This window comes from Ostrinia furnacalis, unplaced genomic scaffold (genome assembly GCF_004193835.3).
Source record: "Ostrinia furnacalis isolate ACB-3 unplaced genomic scaffold, ASM419383v2 OfSCF2780, whole genome shotgun sequence".
NCBI lineage: Eukaryota > Metazoa > Arthropoda > Insecta > Lepidoptera > Crambidae > Ostrinia > Ostrinia furnacalis.
In genome coordinates this window covers 172,947-197,112 of record NW_021133019.1, presented here as the reverse complement: position 1 = coordinate 197,112, position 24,166 = coordinate 172,947, and the positions used below count along the sequence as shown (strand labels likewise).

General features: G+C 37.6%; 3 protein-coding genes across 9 annotated transcripts in view; 2 read left to right on the top strand and 1 right to left on the bottom strand.

The window, feature by feature from the left end:
* Positions 1-2,169, top strand: part of ATP8B (ATPase phospholipid transporting 8B) — a 42,187-nt gene extending 40,018 nt beyond the window's left edge. The window contains exon 25 of the mRNA XM_028309435.1: positions 581-2,169. Within this exon, the coding sequence (XP_028165236.1) occupies positions 581-770 (190 nt within the window). The 3' untranslated portion in view covers positions 771-2,169. The remainder of the gene's footprint in view (positions 1-580) is intronic.
* A 762-nt stretch (positions 2,170-2,931) lies between these two features.
* LOC114356316 (uncharacterized) lies at positions 2,932-5,096 on the top strand. The gene is made up of 2 exons (XM_028309422.1): positions 2,932-4,097; positions 4,568-5,096. Exons 1-2 carry the CDS (start codon positions 3,037-3,039, stop codon positions 5,079-5,081), a joined length of 1,575 nt encoding a protein of 524 aa, XP_028165223.1. The 5' UTR covers positions 2,932-3,036; the 3' UTR covers positions 5,082-5,096.
* Positions 5,097-5,240: 144 nt separating this feature from the next.
* The window catches only part of LOC114356315 (unconventional myosin-IXa), a 42,376-nt gene continuing 23,450 nt past the window's right edge, over positions 5,241-24,166 (bottom strand). For all 7 annotated transcript variants that reach the window (XM_028309418.1, XM_028309419.1, XM_028309414.1 and 4 more), the window contains 11 exons: positions 22,422-22,634; positions 17,274-17,685; positions 16,602-16,871; positions 15,905-16,066; positions 14,978-15,082; positions 14,758-14,895; positions 14,156-14,338; positions 13,349-13,464; positions 12,664-12,805; positions 11,520-11,704; positions 5,241-9,593 (listed from right to left, as the gene is read on the bottom strand). In XM_028309418.1, coding sequence (XP_028165219.1) covers positions 9,452-9,593; positions 11,520-11,704; positions 12,664-12,805; positions 13,349-13,464; positions 14,156-14,338; positions 14,758-14,895; positions 14,978-15,082; positions 15,905-16,066; positions 16,602-16,871; positions 17,274-17,685; positions 22,422-22,634 — 2,068 coding nt within the window. In that variant the 3' untranslated portion in view covers positions 5,241-9,451. The remainder of the gene's footprint in view (positions 9,594-11,519; positions 11,705-12,663; positions 12,806-13,348; positions 13,465-14,155; positions 14,339-14,757; positions 14,896-14,977; positions 15,083-15,904; positions 16,067-16,601; positions 16,872-17,273; positions 17,686-22,421; positions 22,635-24,166) is intronic.

The window sequence follows — 24,166 nt, the reverse complement described above, 5'->3', positions numbered from 1 at the left end:
GTCATTGGACAAAATTCTACGTGCTCACGGACCAAGCTTTAGTAGGTTTAAATTGCGTGATTATATGACCAAGTAAAACTAATGCAAGCATCCGCACTGCGGTTTTTTCCAGCGACTTATTTTTACGTACATTTCGGGCGGTCTCGCGGTTTGGTTAGGTTAGGTTTATCGCTTGCGGGAATAACCGTAGTGTGGACTCAGCCTTATGCACTTTTTTAACCTTACGACAAAGAAATAAGGTCAAAGTTGTGGTAGGCGCCTTATTGCTACTGCCATGAGCAAACATATTGCATTTCATTGCCTGACCGGGCACTGGGGTGGGGTCACAGAAAGATAAAATATAAAAAAGCGTAAAATACAAAAATTTCAAATTACAGCAAAATTGAGCTTTATTATACTCTACTTTCTTTCACTTATGTTAATAAAAGCTATAGAAGCATTCTGCAAAGTCAATGCATTTCTTCAAGAGCACGATGTGTTCATCAAAATATGAATTCAGTCAGCATCGCTTCCATAATTTGAAAGAATATGGTTTTTTATTCTGTTTCATTTCACTAACTGTACCTTTTCCACCTAACAGTTACGCGTTCGCGCACCAAGAGGGCTTCGGTCGCCTCATCACGTCGGGCAAGATCATGCGGCGCATCCCGCACGCCGACGCCGCGCTGTCGGCGCTCGCGTCGCTGCCCGGCAAGTTCCACGCGCGACCCGCCACGCCGCCGCCCGAGCCAAGAGCGCCTACGCAGAACCTCGATACCGTCGACCTATGAGCGCCCTGACTACACCACAGCGCGCTTAGACCGCTGCGGGACGTGGCGAATGACGCGTGCGTCTACACAGAAACTCGACACTGTGAGCGCAAGCGCAACGGACAATATCACGGTGCGCTCGGAATCCCAGACCGCTGTGACGTGGGTGCCGCGCACACCCGGGATTAATTAAACGCCCACTGGACACGATTCGGGGCACTCGGACTGTCGCGACTCGTGCGCGGAGCGTGATACGTCGAATGATGCACGAGTCTCGCACGCTTGGAATCCACTGAGCGCCCATTTGACACGACGCGGTGCACTCCTACTGTTGTGGCGCGTGACGCGTCGAATGACGTATGCGCCGCGCTCGCAACGTAGTGGAGTACACCTGGGATCTACTACATTCGCGCTTCTACTGTGATTCACAATAAAAAATATTACAAGAAACGCGTATGCGCCGCTTTGCGTTCTCGCAGACCGAGCGCTTGCCAGAAGCGATAACTGTACTGGTTGCCGAAGTAAGGCGCGACCATAGTGGATACCTAACTTTAGTGCTCTGCCGGCCTCGCTCGGCAGCTTGTGAACGTGTTAAAGCATTCCCATGCAATGGGAATATGCGCTGATTCGCGTTTTCATGATCAGCTGTTGAGGGAACCTTTGCGGTATGCGCACTGCTGTACTTGCGTTTCTAATTCGAGTCTGTGAACTACGTTGCGATGAAATACGCAAGATTTTTCTATAATCCTTTTTTCCTCCTATCATATTTTCTTAGACTTCAAAATGTATCTAATGTGCATTCAGACGTAATTTTGATAAACTTTTCAGAATTTACTGTTGACGATTGTGATGAGAAAAACGTAACTAAAAAACCTGAAAATTTTTTCGTTAATGTGAGTTTGTTTCTTACCCGAAATATTTATAAATTCTCATCTCGAATAATATTAGGTTACATTACTCTGCTAATGTAGATCACGGACTCGGATTATGACTAGAAGATATGTGCATTTAAAACTTAAACTGTCGACTTCGCGAGCAGTGAAAACGCCACATCGCGCGGGCGCGGCCTGCCGGCAGCTGGCTCGCCGGAGCCGGCGCGGGCGCGGCGCTCGACGCTCACTACTTTTCACCCGGGAATGTTATTTTGACGACATATCGGAGTCCCCTCCGGACCGAGGGAGACGTGCATATCCTAGTTTCGAGATTTTTGGCCGATTTTAGTCGCGACGTTCTTTCGTTTCCCGGTCGATGAAAAAGTTAGTGGAGTAGCGACTCGTCCATATTGAAGTAGATTTATTATTATTATTAGTGCCAAAGATGATCTCTTTGAAACTTCTTGTTATGTATTCAACTTTAGCACGACTTATTTATTTATTCGTCAAAATTATCGTTTCACCGATTCGAAAATCAAAGTTGTTATGTATAAAGTTAAAAATGTAGCGTTTTAACTGCATGTGAATGTGAACAATATTTGCTTTGGAATCAATTTTTTAAATAAAAATATAATTCTTATAGCATTGACTTTTATTTTTATATGACCGATAAAAAGGCAATAGGGTTACAAAACTCAGTAGCGGCTCTGTCCAGTCGCTTAATGCCTCCTTGAGTAAAAATTATAATAGTTGTACTGGTAGACTATGCCTTTAGGCATGAAGCCCGCATTGCTATAGATGACTCACGTTGAACTGTCCCGGTATTGACGGTGGCGCCCCACTGTCAATGTCATGCATAGGACAGTTCAGTATTTTGGAACTATAACATTTTTTTTAAACATCAATCACCCTGTATCACCCTTTCACGCGAGAAGAATGTATAGTTCCAAAATACAGGACTGTCCTATCGATGACATTGACAGTGGGGCGCCACCGTCAATACCGGATCGCTGGTTCCGATTTTTGCCATGTTGGAAACCATATAGTTGAACGATGGTAGCGCCCCCCTGTCATTGAGTTTGGTGGGACAGTTCAGCGTGGGTCATCTATAGGCCAAATCCTCCATTTGCCTGAGTCATGCCTGCAGTAGACTGATGAAGATGATGGTAAATGAAACAAAATTATTTTATAGGTTTCACTCACACAGACTTCATAGGGTGCTAGGCTGATATTGTAATCGTAGGTAGGATGTATAATGGGATTCCCTTGAGTTATTAATTATGACGTTTACTATCAGTCGATTTTGTATTGACGTGACGTCAGATTTTGACTTTGACGTCTATTTGTTGACTAATTTTTCTGCAGTTTCCATGCGGTGTGTTTTTCATAAATATTCTGAAAGTTTACCGTAAAAAATGAGTGAATACTATAATGTTGTTCCGTGGTTTAATAGTAAAGAGTGGTTAGATGTGTACGAGAATGTATACATTAGTAAAAACAAAACCGAAGCACATAACCTATTGCTCATCTGGAAAGCGAGATGTCCCTCATTGCCTTCTGGTATTGAGTCAACATTAACACTATTAGAAGTGCTTATACAAGATGAAAATAACGTTAGCACTATGGGTAGTGATCAGTTACTTCGGCTGGCCTACTCATCCGCAATCATGCGCTTTGTGAACCACATGCTGGATACAGAAACCGCTAAAGGATCGAGTTTGTACCAAGCTGCTAATCGGTTGGGCGTTCCAGACTGGATCATAGATTTGAGACATGATACCGCCCACAGTAACAACTTACCGTCAATTGAATTACTTAGAGAAGCGTCACATATAGGACTAGACTGGCTAGAGAAAAACTATTGGCTTAAATATAAAGAATGTATCGCAGATTACCAATCAGGTCAGAAAGATATTGGCACACCAGATATGAATAAGATGGCTACATTCATGAACTTATGTTTGTCACTAAGTTTTTGTGCCCATTCTCGATGCAAAATAAAGAATTTAGCAGATATTCCTGATACTAGTCTAGTGGAATCAATTATAAATGATGCGAGGGATATTTTTGGGGATCTTATTGACTTTTCAAATTTAAAAACAGTTTCTATTGCATCTTTGGTCAACATACTGAACAATCATTCCAAAAAGTTACTCAAATGCAAAGATGCTGCAATAAATGCAAATAAAGCATTACTCGGAGAAGATTCATTGTTTCTTTCCCTAGACATTCTTAACAGTTTAGGTGGTGACATCATTCAAAAAAGAAAATTAGCACCACAATATGTACAATGCTTTGAAGTGCTACTGACATGTTTACATACATATGATATTTTATTAGACTTTATACTAGAGCTAATCCAAGTTTCAAATAATGTTGAGAATGGAGAACAGAAATGTCTTCTTGCTGCTCTCTGGGTTTCAGAAATATTAGTAGCTTTGGAAAAATGTAAAAGAATCACAGCAAGACTAAAAAAGTAAGTTTTTCAGTACGGGTGTTGTAAAGGGGGTGCACTAAAAATAAAAATTTTATCATGATGACGACAAAAAACAGAGAACGCACTGTTTTCGAGATACAAGCGATTTTAAGAAAACTTCTAGACTTAGCAGTCGACGTACAAAATGCGCTAAAAAAATCGGCTATGTTCTGCACCCCCTTTGCGACATCTTAAGCAGTTTTTTCTTTTATAATTATATAATTTTGAGACTACCATGTTCTTGAGTGTTTAGCTTAAAAGTAATAGACCCCAGAAACTCTTCCAGACTTAATTTTAAGTAACCAAAAAAAATTAACTTTGAAATAGTTTAGCTTTGTAAGATTTAGTAAATTAGTTACGAGTAATCATTTCTAGCATAAACTTGTTTAACTTTTTTGTATGTAGGATCATGTAATCAGTTTCTTTTTTGCAATGTACAAAATGTACTAATTTTGTTTTTTTTGTTTTAGAACTAATTTAACAGAGAAAGAATCAAAGAAAAAGTTGAGATTGCTTTACCACCACTGGTTCCCAAATGAAAAAACAAGTGGACTTTTACTTGATGTGCACAAGTCAGTTCCAGCTCAACTCACAAATATTGAATTTCTTCAGCCTATTATATCTACTTATAATCCATTTCTGAAGTATTTCATAAAGGATCTGCTTAATTTAGTGGAACCATTGTTGCCAAAAGTTGTAACAGAAAATATATGTCAATTGGCAAAGTTAATATCATCTCCAGAAAAGTTTCCATCTGCATCACCCAAGATTTATACTGTTGAAGACTTGCAGATGGCAGATTATGATAAACATTTAGATTCTATTGAACAGAAAGAAATAACTTCCGAATCAAATGAAACCATGGATGTAGACGTAACACACATTGCAAAAACTCAAATGACTGCCCATGGCATTTGGCGCTTGGCTTCTGGAAGTCACAGTTGGTCCTCATGTCCTATTGGAGTGTTACCCTGGCAGCAATGAAGTTATGTGACAGATTTTGACGAAGTTTAATTTTCTATTTGCCTTCTATTTAATTAAACTGATCTAAACGTTTTTTGGTGTATTGTTGATGTCAACATTAACTAAATATAATGAGGAATGAGTAATGTATTGTATGGTTATTAAAAATAAAACATTGAATGATTTTCCACAGCAATTTTTTTATAATTTGTATACAGGTGTAATGTTTTGGTTACATTTCAATCTTGACACATTACAAGAACCCTAAAAATAAGTTGAACAATATACACATTATATTTTACAAGATCCATTAATGATTAACATATATTTAGGAAACTTCACAGTCAATTAACATACAGGAATATAAAATGACAACTTGTAAAGAGCGCAGGTATTGGTCCTTAGCAAATACACCTATAGATTCAGTATTCACAGCAAGCAACCATATCTAAACTGTAGAAATATCAAATAATATCATGTAAAAAATCCGCATCAGCACTATTCTAAATTTTGTATAGCAAGAATGTCTTACAATAATTAACAATTTGTAAATTACATATGAAAAGATATCTAAAATTATTTGCAGAAAATTTTATATTTTGTTAGGGTTTAATAAGATCTAACAGGCCTATGGAACAGAAAAGTTAAGCTTTAAACATTTCTAAGACCAACAAATGTAATATGTAACCAAGATAAAATTAACAATAGTTTATAATAAATACACAGTAAAATTGTTTTAGATAGGCACCAGTTGGGAATAAATCAATCACAAATCATAAAATTACAGTTTTGACAGGCACTTTTTGATAACTAAAATTTAGGAGATGTTAACCATTATTAAAATTAAAATAGTACCTGACTAAAATACTAACTAAAGATAATATTTACAAAATCCTTAAACGGAACTTGCCATTTATCTACATACACTTCTAGTGTCGTTAATTTCTACATATAGACACATTGCACATTCATTTTTTACAAAGTAGCCTACATCAATACCTTGAGTATATATTGTGTTAAAATGGGGCACTGAAACAACGCTAATATACCTGTATTAAATTCTTAATATGTCACTACAACTATAAACGCCAAAAGCATTAAACAAGTAAGTAGGTAAATATAGTTTAACAGTACTTTAAAGTATGTCAAAGGTACTAAAAGATTAAAGTATGAAAACCACATCAGCTAAACACTCAGTAGACATGGCCTGCTAAAAGCAAACTAGTCGAAGGCACAGAAAATACAGTAAATTACTGCGACACAACCCCACTAATAGAGAAGTTACTAATATTAAACACTCGTTAATATGTCAAAACATTGCTCAACATACTATCTAGCTAATCTCGCTATCTTTTTAGCTTATATTGATAAAGAAATGTTTTGTTTATCAAAAATAAACTGCACTGAACTATCGTTTAAAAGCCAGTTTAGTCCTACTACTATCACGGTTTATAGTGTCCCTTTTGGTGTCGAATGTATGACGAATCTTGTTGAAAATGTTGTATAATTATCTATAAATTGTATTCCGGTGAGATTCATGTCGAATAGGTCACAAGAGATGGTGTCTCACTCGGCTTAGTTATGAATATTAACTAAAAATTCATTGCTCTAAAGTATCTATAGTCATAGACTTAAAATATAAATAAAAGATGTCACAGAACAATCGTTGTCTGGATAATTAGTAGTTAAAAACTAAGCATAGAATGTGGTTAAAATATTTGTGACTTATAACATTAAAATCAATAGCTTATCAGTAGACAGTCTTTTTGAATATAAAGCAGATAAAATGATAAAAGCAAGCTAAAAGTTACTCCTGATTTATCAATATGTATAGGTACAAAGGTTGTATATTTTTGCTACATAGTTGTTTAAAAATGTATGGCAACCGGTGTGAAGCTAACATGTCATGGTAATATGAATGCCGTTTGTCCTAATATAACATTTTAAAATTATGTTAATGATTAAAACTTAATGAACTACTTTTAAATGGAACTTAAAGAATAGGTAAACTTGAAGATCTGCTGATATAATAGTTACGTAACTATGCCGAAGATGTCCAACTAGATTGCTTCAGTTGCTTTTACTTATTTAATGGAATGAATTCTTTATTAAAACAATTTGAAAACTTAATTTTGTAACTCAAGATATTCAGAATCCTTAGGCCCAGAACAGACGGTGAACCGCAACTGCAACGAAACTGCAACTGCTAGTTACTTTTGAGTTGCATCTAAGTTTCTGCCATAGCGTCCGTTGAGAGACCACACATGACGCGACCAGTTTGAAACTTTCAGTTTCAGTTTCATTCACAATAAAGTTGCAGTTGCGTTTCACCGTCTGTTCTGGGCCTTAGCAATTTAGCATCCTACTTAGGTTATACGAATCACGGAAAAATGCAACTGGAATAGACTACTTCTCAACAACAAACGACAGCGGTATTTTTAAACTCCGTATCACTACCACATAGTTACAAATCATCACAATAATACAATCTTGAACAAAAGGCTTTATCGAACACATATAACTTAGGATAAACCTTAAAGAAACAATATTGCTATTTTTATATAAATCACAATTACACAAGATTTACATATTTACACGGAAAATATATCATAAAATATAATATCAGTGCAAAGATGAATATAATTCACATAAGAAAATATGATTTTCTCGTTAACGTTTATAATCGCATGCAGTGGCTTCTGAAAGCGTACTCTTAACATAAGCTCGTTTAACTCATTAAGTACGATTTCACACTTTACTGCATTCATAATCTCAACACAAGTCACACTACGCCTTTATCAGACACACGTGTAGTACTAACTTCTTAACTCCGGCACTCGATTTAATATTATCAACAATACGTTTGGGGTTGTAGTTGACAGCACAATAATGGCAAGAAGACTCCACAACATCAATAATATGAGTCTCTTAATGCAATAACAAACATTCGAATATCAGAAAACTAACAATTATAACAAACAACTATATGGAAACAGAATCACTTTTTAAAAGTATCGAATTACGTATATAAACTTCTATTCCTAGTGGCATGAATGTGAAATACACTCAGTTGTCTAAAAGTTTGTTATTACAACAGATTTTAACTAAGATTTATTTATCTTATTATGTATCTTATTTTAATTTTAGGGATTTTTATAAGCCTCGGGAGGCCGTATTCAATCGTAAGATTTGAACTTATGTATACAAGATACATTTATTGCCCCATTTCGTTATAACTAAAATAATCTCATCTGAATTAATCTTACACGAAAAATACCTTTATGGCGCCTGCTGCCTGCCTTAGGTCATCAAAAATGCACACGCAGTTCCCTCTGAAGCGTAAAGATAGTTTCGACAAAATGGTTTTCGTTGTTTTTATAGATATGTATGCGTAACAGAGCCCCGTAAACAAACGACAAGCACAATAAACCTAAGCGTATACGCACGGATACATTGTCATACGTTTGATTTTATAAGTCTCATCGTAACGTAAACTCTGCGTGTGCATGAATGACATATAACAAGTATTGGCACGCTGTTTGATTAACTTGTTACTTCATAAGCGCATACATCGTTGAAAAAACCTTGAAACAGAACTGCTATATGGCAAGTGTCGCCGTTATTAATTGAATGTGAGAACATTCAGTAACGTAGCTTATAGTCGAGCGATGCCAGCATTGATTCTATGGTGTTCCTCATTCATTATTTAGTCGTTATTGTAATTTGTACATTACAACAAATTTTATGTTATGATAATCACGCTCTTATTTCTTGGGAGATTCTTAACCGGTAATTTAAATAACCTGACATTTGTATATCTTCACCAATATTTTAGTTGGCGCAATGCGATTGAAATCGGTCATGATTGGTTAAATCTATGAGACGTCACATGCAAGCACCATTTGTCATGCTCAACTCGATTTGACGTCACACGATACGATATTGCAGAAAGTAGATGGTGTCTTCATATGCAATAAAAATTGTGTAAAGGCTCATGTACACATTACACAGAAAACTAACGGCTGGTTCTAATGATATGATTATTCGGTGGAGACCTGGCGCAAAGTGGGATCATTCATTTTGGTGTGATTTTTTCTCAACTTGTGGAACCGTAATCGGTCGCACGATAACATTTGATTTCTATAGTGGTACGCTGGTACTTGAAGGGGTCGTTCATTACATGAATCCTTTAGTGGTCCGTGTGTCAGACCATGATGGGGTTGTCTGTGGATACCTGGCACAATGTAAGATCTGTCGCGCTGCTTCTTTTTAGCACTGGCGCGCACGCTTTTTAGCACGTGTTAAAATTCTGTATGAGAGCTTACTTACAGGAAATAAATGAGTTTTTTTTATGAGGATCGTTCCGTATGTGGTTCGTTTGGTGGTGGATGTCAGACCATGATGGGGTCGTCGGTGGACAGCTGGCGGTGTAGAAGGCGCTGCGAGCGGAGCGCGCCGGCGCTGAGGTCGTCGCTGGAACCGAACTCGCCGTCGTGGTCCGTGGTCGACAGCAGGTCGTCGTCTGACGTCGCCCTGCGTGAGATCAGAACGATATAATATGGGATGAAGAATGTTTTTATGGGATGATAGAGAATGCTTTTAGTAAGGGATAGACGTTCTTGGAGATTTTATTTGATAATTTACTACCCTCAAAATGTTGTGTACATACTACTTATATTCCGGATACGATAAATAAAATAAAGTTTACATTCCTTTGCACTCATATTTAATTTCGCTAAAGGTTAGCTTGATAAAGGTTCATACGTAAGTAGAAGATGAGCACGCTCAAGCTAAAAACTTCAATTCAAACCGAACGTTATTTAATTACTGGACGTTAATACTGGGACGTGTAGAAGTGACAATAATGTCGATCAAAGATGACTGGGCTACAACTGGCATTCACAAGAGTAGAAATAAAATGTATGAATTATATAGTCTTAAAGCCGATACGCAAGATCTGAGTGTTATAGAATATGTTAAAAATTACTCAAAAATATTAAAAAAGGTTTGTTTGGCTGCTAAATCAAATCATCTTCGAAACATGATTTTAAATTCTAATAATAAAGCTAAGGCTACGTGGAACATAATAAATAAACAAACATGTAAAAATAAATCGAAGGATAACACTTTTTCACTGAAAATCGGAAACGAAATTATAAATTCCGATACAGAAGTTGCAACCACATTTGAGACATTCTTCTCCAATATTGCGTCTGAAACAACTAAAGAACTGAATTCATCACCAGTTCTTGCAGAGTCTCTTTTAAAATCTAATGTCACCGAGTGCCAGTGTCTGCTCCAGTTCAGGCATATAGATTGTAATACAATAATTAAAACCTTTAGAGAATTAAATATGAAAAAAACTGAGGACCTTTGGGGAATCTCCGTCAGTATAATTGGAACAATTATTGACACCATAGCTCCTCACCTTGCATTCATTTTTAATACATGTATTGATCAAGGTTGCTTTCCTAGCTTAATGAAGTTAAGTAAAATAATTCCATTGTTCAAGGCTGGTGACAAATGTGACCCCTCTAATTTTCGACCGATTTCTATTCTAGTATATTTTAGCTATTTTCATAGTATAATGTCATACGGCATATTGTTGTGGGGCTCAGCCGCGGACATTGAAACTGTGTTTGTTCTGCAGAAGAGAGCAGTGCGGGCCATTTATAACCTTGGACCCCGATTTTCCTTGAAAGATTTTTTTAAGGAAATAAACATACTGACAGTAGCTTCACAGTTCATTTATGAAAACCTTTTATATGTCCGCAAAAATATAGAGCAATTCACGAAAAAGAGCGATTTGCATAACTTTAATACAAGAAACAAAAATAAACTTGCCGTTCCAAATTTCAGATTGCATAAGATTGGTAATTCATTTATGGGAAAATGTATTAAATTCTTTAATAAATTACCACAAACTGTTGTAGAACTACCCATTCATAAATTCAAAGCACATATTAAAAGTACCTTAATGAAAAAGGGCTACTATAAAGTCGATGATTATTTAAAAGATAAAAATGTTTGGGATACGTTACTGCCTAGCTCGCATAAATATTTATAACTTTGTACATTTTAAAGCATGTAAACCTTTGAAAAAGAGGCTGACAATAGTGACTGAGTTTCTTGCGCTGCTTCTTCTCAGCACTGGCCCATTTATTGTCCTGAAGCAGTGGTAGGGTTAATACTGGGACGTGTAAAAGTGCTTTTTTTAAGCCTATTTACAGAAATAAATGAGTTTTTAATGAGTTTTTTTTAGTGCTTTTAAAAGCCGACTTGCAAAAATAATATGAGTTTTATGAGTTTATTTGAAGTTCAATTTGAACAAAAAAATTATGTTCTGATGATTTCGTGACTATAAAAATTACAATTTAAACTATAGAAGTCAAGGCCAATAATATTCAAAAGAAACAAGCTATCACAACCCGTCTAGCAAGCAAAATGTCAGCTCGTTACCTGATAAGCGTGGGCAGGTTGGAGGTGAGTATGGCCTTCTCCTTCTGTATCTCGTGGATGTGGCCCACCAGGATGTGCTCCTCGGGCCGCGGCGCGCGCGAGGCCGAGCGCAGCGACGACAGCCGGTCGTTGGCCGTCAGGCACGCCGACTCTAGGGTCGCGATGTCTTGTAGCGTGCCGCGGACCTGACGAATAAATAATAATAAATATCCCTGGACATTTTACACTACGCTTCTAGTCCCAAACTAAGCAAAGCTTGTACTATGAGTACTAGACAACGGATATAAAATACATTTTTTTTCTAAATACATTATTATACAATAGAATTGATTTATTATTGATGACTTAAAAACCAAATCAGTAGTAGGCCTAGGATGCGCTTCGATACTTTCATCGAGGCATTTTATCGATTTTGCACGAAAAGGCCATTTTCTTCTAAAATCATCAATAAGATTTTGTCATGGCGCGCTTCCCAACCCGGAAAATGTAAATGCAGAATATATTTCGAACTACTATTGATATTATTTGGAAGTTCTTTTTACCCGACTGCGCCAGAAGGAGGGTTATGTTTTTCGAGTGTATGTATGTATATTTCTTTGGCACGGCCTACAGCCTAAACGGCTTGACCGATTTTAGAGTGAGAGAACGTTTATATCACTTTCCATCAGTTGAGATTTAGGCCAAGAGTTTTTTCGTTATGATAAAAAAGGCGTGGAAATAAGCGTTCTGGATGCAGACCGAAAAAAAATATGCATAAAACTGCATACCCGCCGCTGTGGTCATGGCGACGGGTTATGAGGGGCTCTCCCCGCCAGAAGGGCGGGGCCTACCCAAGAAGGGCGGGGCCTACCCATGCTGACCGTAACCAACTGGCCTATTTCGAAATCATTCAGCACGGGACTATTCCCACCTCTCGTTCCCACCACTGCAACTCCTGTGTAGCCAGGATCTACAGCTTTACCGCCATAAAAACCCAACCAATGAAGGTCAAACTTGTCCCGTGGTAAGTTAAACTGTCATTGGACCCGCAATGAAATTAATCAGAAGAACATAGGAGTTCGAAATTAAGGTTCGACTTCCCTCCAAATCATTTAGCAGTGGACGTAGCTGAAATGATAATGATGGTAAACAAAGCGTGACGTACAGTGCGCAGCTTGTCCTGCAAGATGGCCTCGAGACAGGCGGTCTGGCGCGCGATGTCGTGCAGCGAGTCCTGCGCCGGCTGCACCTTGTGTGTTCGAAGTATGCACGGCGCGAACACGATCGCAAGCGCGTTCGGGCCCATCCTGTGGAGATACATACGTTCAATACATAAGTAATATACGCCCGTATTCACAAACATTACTCACTGAGGACTCACAGTGCGCGTGGATGCACAGGGTCACACACGAAACGATCACAGAGCTATATTCAACGCTGTGCGTTCGATATAGCCAATCAGTGTCACGTATAAAATATCAATGTTAACACAGCGAAAGTAATAGGGCAGTTGACTCCACCAGTCAAAACGGAATTTTTGACACACAAAGCTGCAAAGACGCCAAACTTTCGGCGGCAAAGACGTACAAAAGCTATGACGTTACGTTGTTTTTTTTTATTTATTACATAGACAGAATACCCGGCATGTACACACGGCCACACTGTTAACTATCCATTTCCGTTTTTGCTCTCGCTCTTATCAAATTGTGATTCTTTGCGATAGAACGAGACGACATGACAGGCAATAGATAGTTAACACTGTTGCCGATGGTAAATATCAACATGACTGGTTCAAATGTCAATTTGTTTTTAGGCTACTTCCGTGCATGCATTAAAAAAATATAGCTTACCTATTGTGATCCTCCCCTAACGCCACCCTCGCCAAGTGGAAGATTAGCCTCTCCACTAGATCGAAGTTTGGTTTTGGCAACTTTTTGAGTATTGTAAATATGCTTGATACCCTTTCCTGTAACAATACATGTAATTGTTATCCAACAGACTTTAATGAATATGGGTAATGCGAGTTGCGAATGACTCCCACATTTGAGTGTTAGTGACTTATACAACTGGGTGTGAATGCGTTCCGCTCAAATGTGAGAATTATTCACAGACGTGTATGAGTTCCGCTCATATGTGAGAATTATTCACAGATGTGTGTAAAGCTCGCAATCGAACGTGAGGGATCCCACGTGCAGTGGCGGCGTAGCATGGGTTGGCACCCGGGGCGATCACCCCCCCCCACCCCCCCGTATCATGACATAGACGGCAGATTTGCCATGCAGATGTGCCAGTGAGTACTAATCTGCGCGACTTGTGTCACCCCCTGATGCTTGGCACCCGGGGCGGACCGCCCCCACCTCCCCCCCCCTTACGCTGCTACTGCCCACGTGCATGTGCCGAGTAAGTACCGTACGCACATTGCGAATCTTAGCAACCAGTTGCTAGTTGTACAATAGCAACGCGACGACGACGCCAATCAATGACAGCGCTGCGTATAATTTCAGGTGGCGCCAATTTTATTTTAGCAACCGGTTGTTAAGATTCGATGTAATAGCCCCGCCGCGGCAGGTCGCGGAAGAAGCCCTCGAGAACGGACGCTCCCACGTGCACCGCGTACGGTTCTAGTCGTTCATACGTTGTTCATGTGCATATGTTACCTGCGGGTCGGTGATCTCTGCGGCGCGGATAAAGTCGTCGTAGAGGTCAAAGGTGAGCAGCGGCTCGGGCAGGTCGCGGAAGAAGCCCTTGAGAACGGAGGCTCGCACGTGCACAGCATACAGTTCAAGTCGCTCGGCACCTTCCGCCGGCCGCTCGTCGAGTAGCCGCCGAAGTTCGCGCACCTGACGAATACGCATATTGAATTAGAGATCTGTTTTAAACAAGTTGGACTCCCTAAGGCCTCGTTGAGTTCGGCGGATTTGTCAGAAGTCGGCAACTACCGGTCGCCGAGCGCATAGAATTTCGTCCAATGACCCCGAGCTACCTATCCTTATCGCTCGCGCGTAATTATATTGCTGTCGCGACTGTGCGACGGGCGGCTGCAGTGCGCGAGCTGAATCTGCTCGGCGACCGGACTTTAGAGAACCCGGATACCACAAAGAAACCGGAGACAGTTCACCCTCACCAGTCGCCAAATGACTGGCAATCAGCTATGGTACGATTTCTTATTAGTTTTCTATGCTCGTCGTATAGTTAGTATTTTTGTTTTAATTAGGACCTATTTTAATGCTGTTTTACTTAAAATTGACACATAACGTACCTTCGAACTAAGCCCACTTTTTCTGTACAATCCTTCCGTGTAAAGCCCAGTCATTTCTATTGTTGTTATTAGTCGGTCTACTACAATTGGAATATTACTATCGCCCGTCGGAAGCTCGCTTAGCGGCACGCCAAATACCTGTAAAATGACAATAATTTACAAACATCATATCGTCATTAAAAGGAAATTAATACTGGTTTTTGACTGAGTTTATATTTACCTTTCCTCTTTTGACGACACCGAATTGTTCCCTACCACCTGCATCAACCACTCCCACGATTGCTGCAGATCTATTTACAGAGTCTTTTCTACATAATGTTGTCACCTAGAAAGAAAAATAGTATTTAAAATGTGTATTTTTACATAACAATCCCGATATTGCTATAACAATATGCATTGCATAGCATACGTGTGATATGTATACCAGTCACAGACACATATTCAAGATGTGTCGAGTTTTACTTTTTGCAATTACGACTTCCGATAAGCGTTTGGCGAATATTTTTGGTACACAGTAAGTGTTTACACACTAACAAACATAGCCTGAATTTAGGTTATCCACAAATGGTAGCAGGCCTGTTCATCTCCGCGAGTTTACATCGAAAACAAAACACGCACGATGGCCCACCTACAGGATACTATTCGACAAGGCCTCACATACGAGCGAACATTGACTCACGCAAGCGTATTCTTGTGTATGATGGAAGAAAATAAAGAAAACGGTGTACTAAATATTGTGCAGTATTTAACTGCCTAAATAATAATAAAAACACAGAATGTATTTTTTAAAGTTGCCCCAAGACACTGAGAGGTAAATAAGTAGTTTATACTATTCATGATAATTCATGGAATTTCCTCCGCCATTTTCCGCAGTTTGGCACCTCACGTCACATCATTTTACCGAAGTCAGCCCTGTAGCTTCGGCGCAGTGCCGATCACTGACGTTTGTCAACAAAATGGTGCTTGACTCTTGAGACAGGCTAAACTACACCATATTGTTAATGACATTGAGCATACATTTCTTTAAATATCTTCGCGAAGTAAAACTTCTGTACGTAGTACTTTATTATTCTGTGATGGTAGTAAGTAAATAAGATATTTTCTAGAATATTTGACAAAATCCATGTAATGTTTCGAAATAACTTACCTTCATATAACACTTCTTATGCGACGCCAGCTTGCACGACTGGCAAATAAGCGATCGCTCGATGGGCCACATGAAGAACGTTTTGCAGATCTCACACTCCGTTGGGATGTTGATCATGGACAGAATGAACGTGTGCCCTTTGTATTGGATGGGGTCATCCACCTGGAAAGGAGATTAAGTTTTAGACGATTCCACTCAAGGGTAGCTAACATGTTAGAAGTCTTTTTCATTGGAGTGATATAAATCCTTTCCAATGGTGTGAAATCAATTGTTACAGTCCATACGAAGGATGAAAAGGCACTCTTTTTTATTCATTGGGCTTTGTTTTGTAAGTAGACCTCAGAGGATAATATGTTAATATTGTTTTTATTGCACATTTTTTTTGTCGTGAGAATGAATATAAAATTAATCATAGATGATTCTCACAGCTGTAATTTAAGATAGACTGAGACACTAATCTAAATTCTAAACGGTCAAATTAAAAACCTTTCATTATGTATAGATGACCCACGCTGAACTGTCCCACCAAACTCAATGACAGGGGGGCGCTACCATCGTTCAACTATACGGTTTCCAACATGGCAAAAATCTGAACCAGCGATCCGGTATTGACGGTGGCGCCCCACTGTCAATGTCATCGACAGGACAGTCCAGTATTTTGGAACTATATTTCGGAACCTTTCATAAATGAATATACCTTTCTCTTCTTATCCTTTTTCCTCTTCGTCCTAGCTTTATCCGTTTCATGCTGGCTCATAAACTCGTCCATGAACCCTCGGAAGGCGTTGACTCCCATCGTAATGGACAACGTGGAGCCCTCGCGAGCACACACCGTCTCCATGACGTGGAGGAAGTTGCCGATCAGGTCTTTGTACTTGAGAGCAGAACCACGGGTCTCTACCACGCTGTATGTGGCTACTAAATTGTCTTTGAACTCCCGTAGCGCGTGCTTGAATACCCTGTCGACCTGTTAAGAAAGTGAGAATGAATTGTGTTAGGGGTTCAGCCTCAAATAGCAAGCCTGAAGAAAAAAAAGAGATCGTGAAAATTCCACGGAGTGTCATTCGTGGATCATCATCATCATATAAGCTAATGGGAGTCCATTACTGGATCTTCAGCTTTTTTTTCATCCAGATATTGATAGCTATCTTCTTGAGGCCGTTGATTCATCGAGTAAGGGCGATGTGGGCATCGTACTAACAGTGTTAACTGCCCATTGCCAGTCATGTCATCTCGTTCTATCGCAAAGAATCACCATTTGATGAGAGCGAGAGCAAAAACGGAAATGGATAGTTAACAGTGTGGCCGTGTGTTGTACAGACACTGTGACTTTGTAGAAAGCATTTTTACACAAACATGTAATTCTTACCTCAGACTGTTTCTCGTTCTCCGAAGATTCCATCTGGTAGATCTTCTTTGTGATGAAATGTTGCATCGCTTGTAGCTCAGTCGCGTCCGATATTATCTTGTCAGTTCTGTCCATAAACTCCGATGTGCCGGTTAGATTGAAGTTGGAACTGACCGAGCCTTTCGACTGGTCGGTTAGTAAATAGTTGGCATCCTTGAGCATGATCCGTTTTCGGTTCTTGTGGCGGCCGCGTGACGCGACGGTGACGGGACTGGAGCAGGGCATGGTGATCACGCCCTTGTTCTGGATGCATTTCGTGTGGTAAAGCTGCTTGCAGTCGATGCAGCGCTGCCCTTGCGTGATGAAAGCGTCGATGGGCTTGTGACAGTACACGCATTTGTCGTCCTTCGCGAAGCGGGTGCCTTTGCGAAACCTGTAGAAACAGAAGATTTTTAGAAAGTGTTATTTATGTGGTCGGGGAGAGAAGATTTGTCTGAATGTAATTATTTACTGTAGGTTATTGTTATTTGGTTAAAAAGGCGCACGTAACATATTTTTTCGAATATAAGTTAAACTCAAGGATAGGGAAGAATTGACAATTTAAATGATTTGAAACTTTTTTATCTCCCTTTTGACTTGGTTGGTGTTACATGCGCCCTTTTAACTATCGGGGTCAGAATATCTCATCAATTGATTTATCAATGAAAAACCCAAACATTATGAGGGGCAGAAACGAACTTATAGAAAGCGCGCCCGCTGTCGTCTCGCGTAGAAAGGACAGCCGCACCGATGCCGTTCTAAATGAGGGCTATCGTTTTTATACTTAACAGTTGGCACCCCTGGCGATTGACAGGACCTTACTCTGGCGCCATCTTGATAAGTGCAAATACGATAGTCCTCCTACCACTTTAGCGCTCACAAGTTGGCGCCACTGTCTTCGTTACTAGCAAGTGACAGGACCTTACTCTACAGTGGCGCTAACTGGTGAGCGCTAAAACGATAGCCCTCATTGATTTGATGTTGTCACGTGCGTATGTTAGAGATGAGACGTATTTACTAGAACAGATCCACACACTAGGTATTTTACAGTACTAGGCGGCACCTATTCCAATTTTTTAAATACTTGATCCACCTAGTCACACGATTTCCGACCCTACCGTCAAAGTAATAGAGGTTATTATTGCGTAATCCGTAGTCGTGTATTACGCGCACCTATAGTCTATCCAATATAGCTTGATTAGAATGACAGCTGCCATCAAAAGTAACGACATAACTCTGTAGTAGCGATCAATGAGAGCTAAATATTGGCGGACAAGAAATAATTCACGTCTGACCTACAAACAATATTTTCGACGACAGTGCTTCCAATAAAAATGTTAATTTCGTGTAAATCCAGCGTTAAATTACACCAATAAGTAGTAATTCGAAATTATAAAAATCAAGCTAGAGTATTAACGACGTCTCTACAAGGTTATCTTGAGTTACAAAAATGTTAGTGATGGGACATATCGACAAATGTCATATTAAATAAAAACTATTTTTTTAACATATTTAACTTATTTTTTTTCAACTAATTTTTTAACATATTTAAGTCAAGTTATACGTTTTTCTAAATGTTCACTATTAAAGACCAAAAAAAATTTCATTCTTAAATAATCAAACATTGGAAATCAATTACCGGTATTTTTTTGGGTATTCATAGCACCGTTGCTCTAGAAGAGATGCCCACCGCCCTCTAGCGAGAGGAAAAAACCACTGAAGAACACTGATGATAATGACTACGACTTAGGTTGTACACCCTTGACATGAATTTTAAATTTTACTGTCTTTCAATTTAAATTATAATTGTCATTTTTATGAATAAAGATATGAAGAAAAATTGGGGACATTTTTTATATCATTTTTTCGAAAACTTATCGATACATCTATGTGAACCGTACGAAACATACCCAGCACTAATCACATTCATTTGATATAGGTGTACCAGAATCTCATGGCAAATGGGGAAAATAAACTTTGTTGAGTGCAATACTGGGGAAATTGGATTAAACGATCTTGATACTGTTTAATTTTTTATTTATGACTTTAATATTAATAAACATGAAGTACGAATGCCTACCTATACATTTTAGGTATGTGTATGAAGAATGTTGTTATACATCGGGTTTTAACATAGAAACATGTCTTGAAAAATAAGTAAACTAACTGTAAATAATTTTATTATGTATCATACTTATAACTTATCATTTCATTCAGAACTAGAAAACGATTCTAAGAACTCCACTTGCATTTCTTGTTCTTCAATAAATGATCAAGTTAAAGAGGTATTTATACAGGGTGGAATTTTGTAATGCCACTTGGAGGGAAAGTACTCTTAATATTAATACTGTAGATAGAAAATTTTACTGAAAGAAAACATTCCTTTATTTTTGAACAAAAAAAAGAGAACTGCATTCAAAGATTTTCGAATTTTTTCGAAAATTCACTACTATACCTACCATACAATTTTCTGTAACATGATTAAAATAATTTAAGATTTCATGGTTTTCCTTTCATTTGATTTATAAGTTTGTTAGAGAGATTTCATCCTTTCAAGATGGTTCCTACAGAATACCAGCATTCATGTTCTGAATGGAACATGATACAAGCTGAGTAGGAGCCATTTTGGTTCAATAAATTATGTATGTAATTTAAATTGTGTAAAGCGTTTGTTTAAACCAAATAAACCATCTTTCTTTCTTTCCTTATAAATACAGTATGTAATTTTTAACAGATTTTAGTTGGTTAGATTCCCGGGTGTGGCAAGCAAATTTTTGGAAATCTTTGAATGCAGTTCTATTTCTTTTAAAAAATAAAGGAATGTTTTCTTTGAGAAATTTTTTCTATCTACAATATTAAGAGTAGGTACTTTTCCTCCAGGTGGCATTGTGGTGGTGGCTCACAAAATTCCACCCTGTATAATATAAATCGCTCTTTAAGAGCATTTCAATAACTCAAACTTGCTTGATGATATCTTTTTCAATTTTCTTTACATGGTCATAACTTATTCACTATTCCTCTGAACCAATGTATGAAATACACCTGAAAACCCCGATAAAGCAGCTATTAGGTAAGAATAATATAAAAATAAACATAATCCAGCTTCTGACGCAGTTAGGTAATAAACTAAATGTATCAAAACATTTCACTCCAACTTACTGTCAACTCAACGACGCGCTTTAAAATCAAAGATTGACTTTGAATTATGCCTTATTTTACAATACACATTGAAAACAATATGATTTGCTTGAGCTTTTTCGATTTTTTTCACAAAAATAACAAATAGGCATGAAGAGATTACAAAATATCTGCAGCGGCTGACAGATCTCTTGACTTACTTTGACAGGTGACAATAAAGCCATAGACAATGGCCATATGAAAAACACACTTTTCCAATATTTTTGTTTGCCATGAGATTCTGGTACACCTATAGCTGTCATTCTAATCAAGCTATATTAGATAGACTATAGTATTTCTCGCTAAGCTTATGTGCGAACGTAGAGATTCACTCCGTCTCTGTCTGACCAAACAAATTTGAGCGCGACGAAGCAAACGCACAGAAACGTAGTCAAACCATATTCATGTAAATAAGAAAAAATATGTATTTTTTTTTATGAAATTGATATCTTTTAAATACGCCAACTTTTAAGTTGACAGTCCTATGCCTGTTGAAGTATGAAGGGAGGAATTATAATTCAATTTCAAATTGCATTATTCATACTACGGTTGTATCTTTAAAAAAAAAATTGTATTTTAAAGTCATATTACGTGGATTAGTCCGCACTAGTCGCGTCAAGTATGCTAAATTACTACGTACTAGGTGGAATAGGTATTTGGATCGAGTATTAATAAATAATAGGAATAGGTGCACCTAGTATCAAATGGCAATGCCAGATTTAGTATGGAAGGTGGCGTCTTTTTTTTTTCGCGCGGCCATCTACCAAACTTTGTTTTTTGATTTACATAATAGTGTAATAAAGCAAACTTATTATGACATGTATACCTCTCAACTCAGTCTGAACTGAGTTACGAGCTTTAGAAGTTTGATGATTTTACATACTAGATTTGCTTTTTGCGCGCAAGTTTTGTAAGAAATTGCAACAAAATATTGCACTATTTTTTTATTGCGCTGATTCTGCTCCACACTGATGTCTGGAGCCTATAAGGGATGGTATTGTTTGTTTACACATACAATGTCACTATTTTGTTGCAATTTCTTCAAAACTTGCGCGCAAAAAGCAAATCTATAGTCTTTTTCACGTAAGATGATCCGTATGACACTTCAAGGTTATCCATGTTACGCATACTACATATGCAGAATATTTTTGAAAAAATATTTGTATTTCATTAGCAATATAATAAAAAAAAAAAATAACTACCTGTCTTGAAATATATAGTAAAATCTGAGTCTATTGATTATACTTTAATTAAATACGATGTAAAAATATTTTTTATTTAATTTACGCAATGTGTGAAACGGAATAGATTTAGTGCTGGGGTATTTCTTGTATAATAAAATCGATTATTTCCGCGGTTCATTAATCGATTGCAGTGAATACTTAGTTATTAAAAACATCACCAAAATCAACTATATTTTTCGATTATTGACTTTAATAAACGCATTGAAAATAAATTAATAGTTTTTAATTTAAAGAAACAGAACCAGTACTTTTTAGGAATCGTTTTTTTGAACACGAACCATGAAATTTTAATATTATCAATAAAAAATTGTTACAATAATATTTGTAATTAAAAAAAACATGTTTTTTGTTAAATAACATCTATACAAAATATTTCTCTAAAAGTAGGTTTTACTAACTCTTCGAAAAAAATCGATAGATAAATCGCTATGGTTTAGTTATGTGACATCTCTAAATCTTTCAAACTCGAAACGTCATACGGATCATCTTAGGTGAAAAAGACTATAGTATGTAAAATCATCAAACTTCTAATGCTCGTAACTCAGTTCAGACTGAGTTTAGAGGTATACATGTCACAGTAAGTTTGGTTTATTACACTATTTTGTCATCAAAAAACAAGGTTTGGTCGATGGCCGCGCGAAAAAAAAAGACGCCAATTTCCGGCATTGTCTTTTACCTAGTATAACCCATCTCTAGCGTATGTGCATACCTGTGTCCCGCGATCCGAAACAGCCCGTTCCCCGTCTGGCCAATGTAGTCGGTGGACCGCGGGTCGGGCGCCCTTGGCTCGCAGGGCGCGGGGTCGGAGTTGCGGCGCCGCAGGCTGCCCGCGCCCGCCACCGCCGCCGCGCCCGCCACCGCGCCCGCGCCCGCTCCCACTACGGTCGCCTCGAGCAGCGGGGACATCAGCTCTGATGCCGTTCTGAACAAAAAGATATCATATTGTCATACAGTGTGAGTCACGTTAAAGTGTACATATGAAAATAGATGAAACTAGACCTATTTTTATCGACAAAAAAGAGGTCAAAAAATTTTTGAGATTTTTTTTTTAATTTTTATAGAATTTTTTTTCTTCCAATTACTTATTGTAAAGAAAACGTAATAATTTTTAAACTAAGCTTTATATCCTGATAAAATAAAAACAGTAATAATGCTAAATAACAGGCGATACTAAAAAAATACACAAATTACACAAAAAATGCCAACAAATAATAAAAAAATATACTTTTTGAAAAAAAGCTGCTTTTAAATTCGTGTTTTTTTGGTTATTTGATAAATTTCTCCAAAAAATGCCCCTATAACAGGTGATTTTTATTACTTTTTATTATTCTCTATCGTATTATCTTTGTAAAACCAAAAATCGCACGTCTCTATCCCTATCACAACATTTGCTATGATCGTTTGAACAAAGGCCTGTCACCACATTATTCTCCGCTACAGGTAGAGACAATTTTAATTTTAACTAAAATGCTTATTTTACTTCGAAATCTTTTGTTTTTATTTGAAATCTAACTTGTCTTTATCAAAATTACAAATCTAGAGCCATTTTCATTTTCGTTGTTAACGAAGCGTTGAGTGGCGCGCCCGGAGAGGCTTAGTTCAAACGATCATTGCAAACGTTGTGATAGAGATAGAGACATGCGATTTTTGGTTATACGAAGGTAATACGATAGAGAATAATATAAATTAATAAAAATCACCTATTATAGGGGCATTTGTTGGAGAAATTTATCAAATAACCAAAAAAACACGAATTTAAAAGCAGATTTTTTTCAAAAAGTATCACTTTTTACAATTTTTTGGCCTTTTTTGTGTACTTTATGTATTTTTTTTAGTATTGCCTGTTATTTAGCATTATTACTGTATTTATTTTATCAGGATATACCGCTTAGTTTAAAAGTTATTACGTTTTCTTTACAATAAGTAATTTGAAGAAAAAAAATTCTATAAAAAATTAAAAAAAAATCTCAAAAAATTTTTGACCTCTTTTTTGTCGATAAAAATAGGTCTAGTTTCATCTATTTTCATATGTACACTTTAACGTGACTCACACTGTATATAAATTGATTGCCAAGATAGCGTTATGATTTCCTGTGCGAAAATGTGGGCGTAAAATAATACAATATCTCTCGTTTAGAATCCTACAGAAGTTTATCAATTTCCTAGGAAATTTGTAAGTTTACGGTTCTTGTTATTTTCCGGTAAAATGTCTAAATCGATGCAACACATTTATAAAAACTATGTGCTTCTTAATTTAGTACCATTAACATTTAATACATCTTAGATTAGATGCAATGTTGGTCTAGACTAGAATTGTTGAAATTCTGCCCTGTTTATAGTGAGTTAGGGAATCAACAGAAACAATATGAAAATAACGATAATAGTGTATAGATGACTTTCGCAGATAATCTTGTCACCTGGCATTAAGTCCGCCACTGTACAGTTGTATGTGCA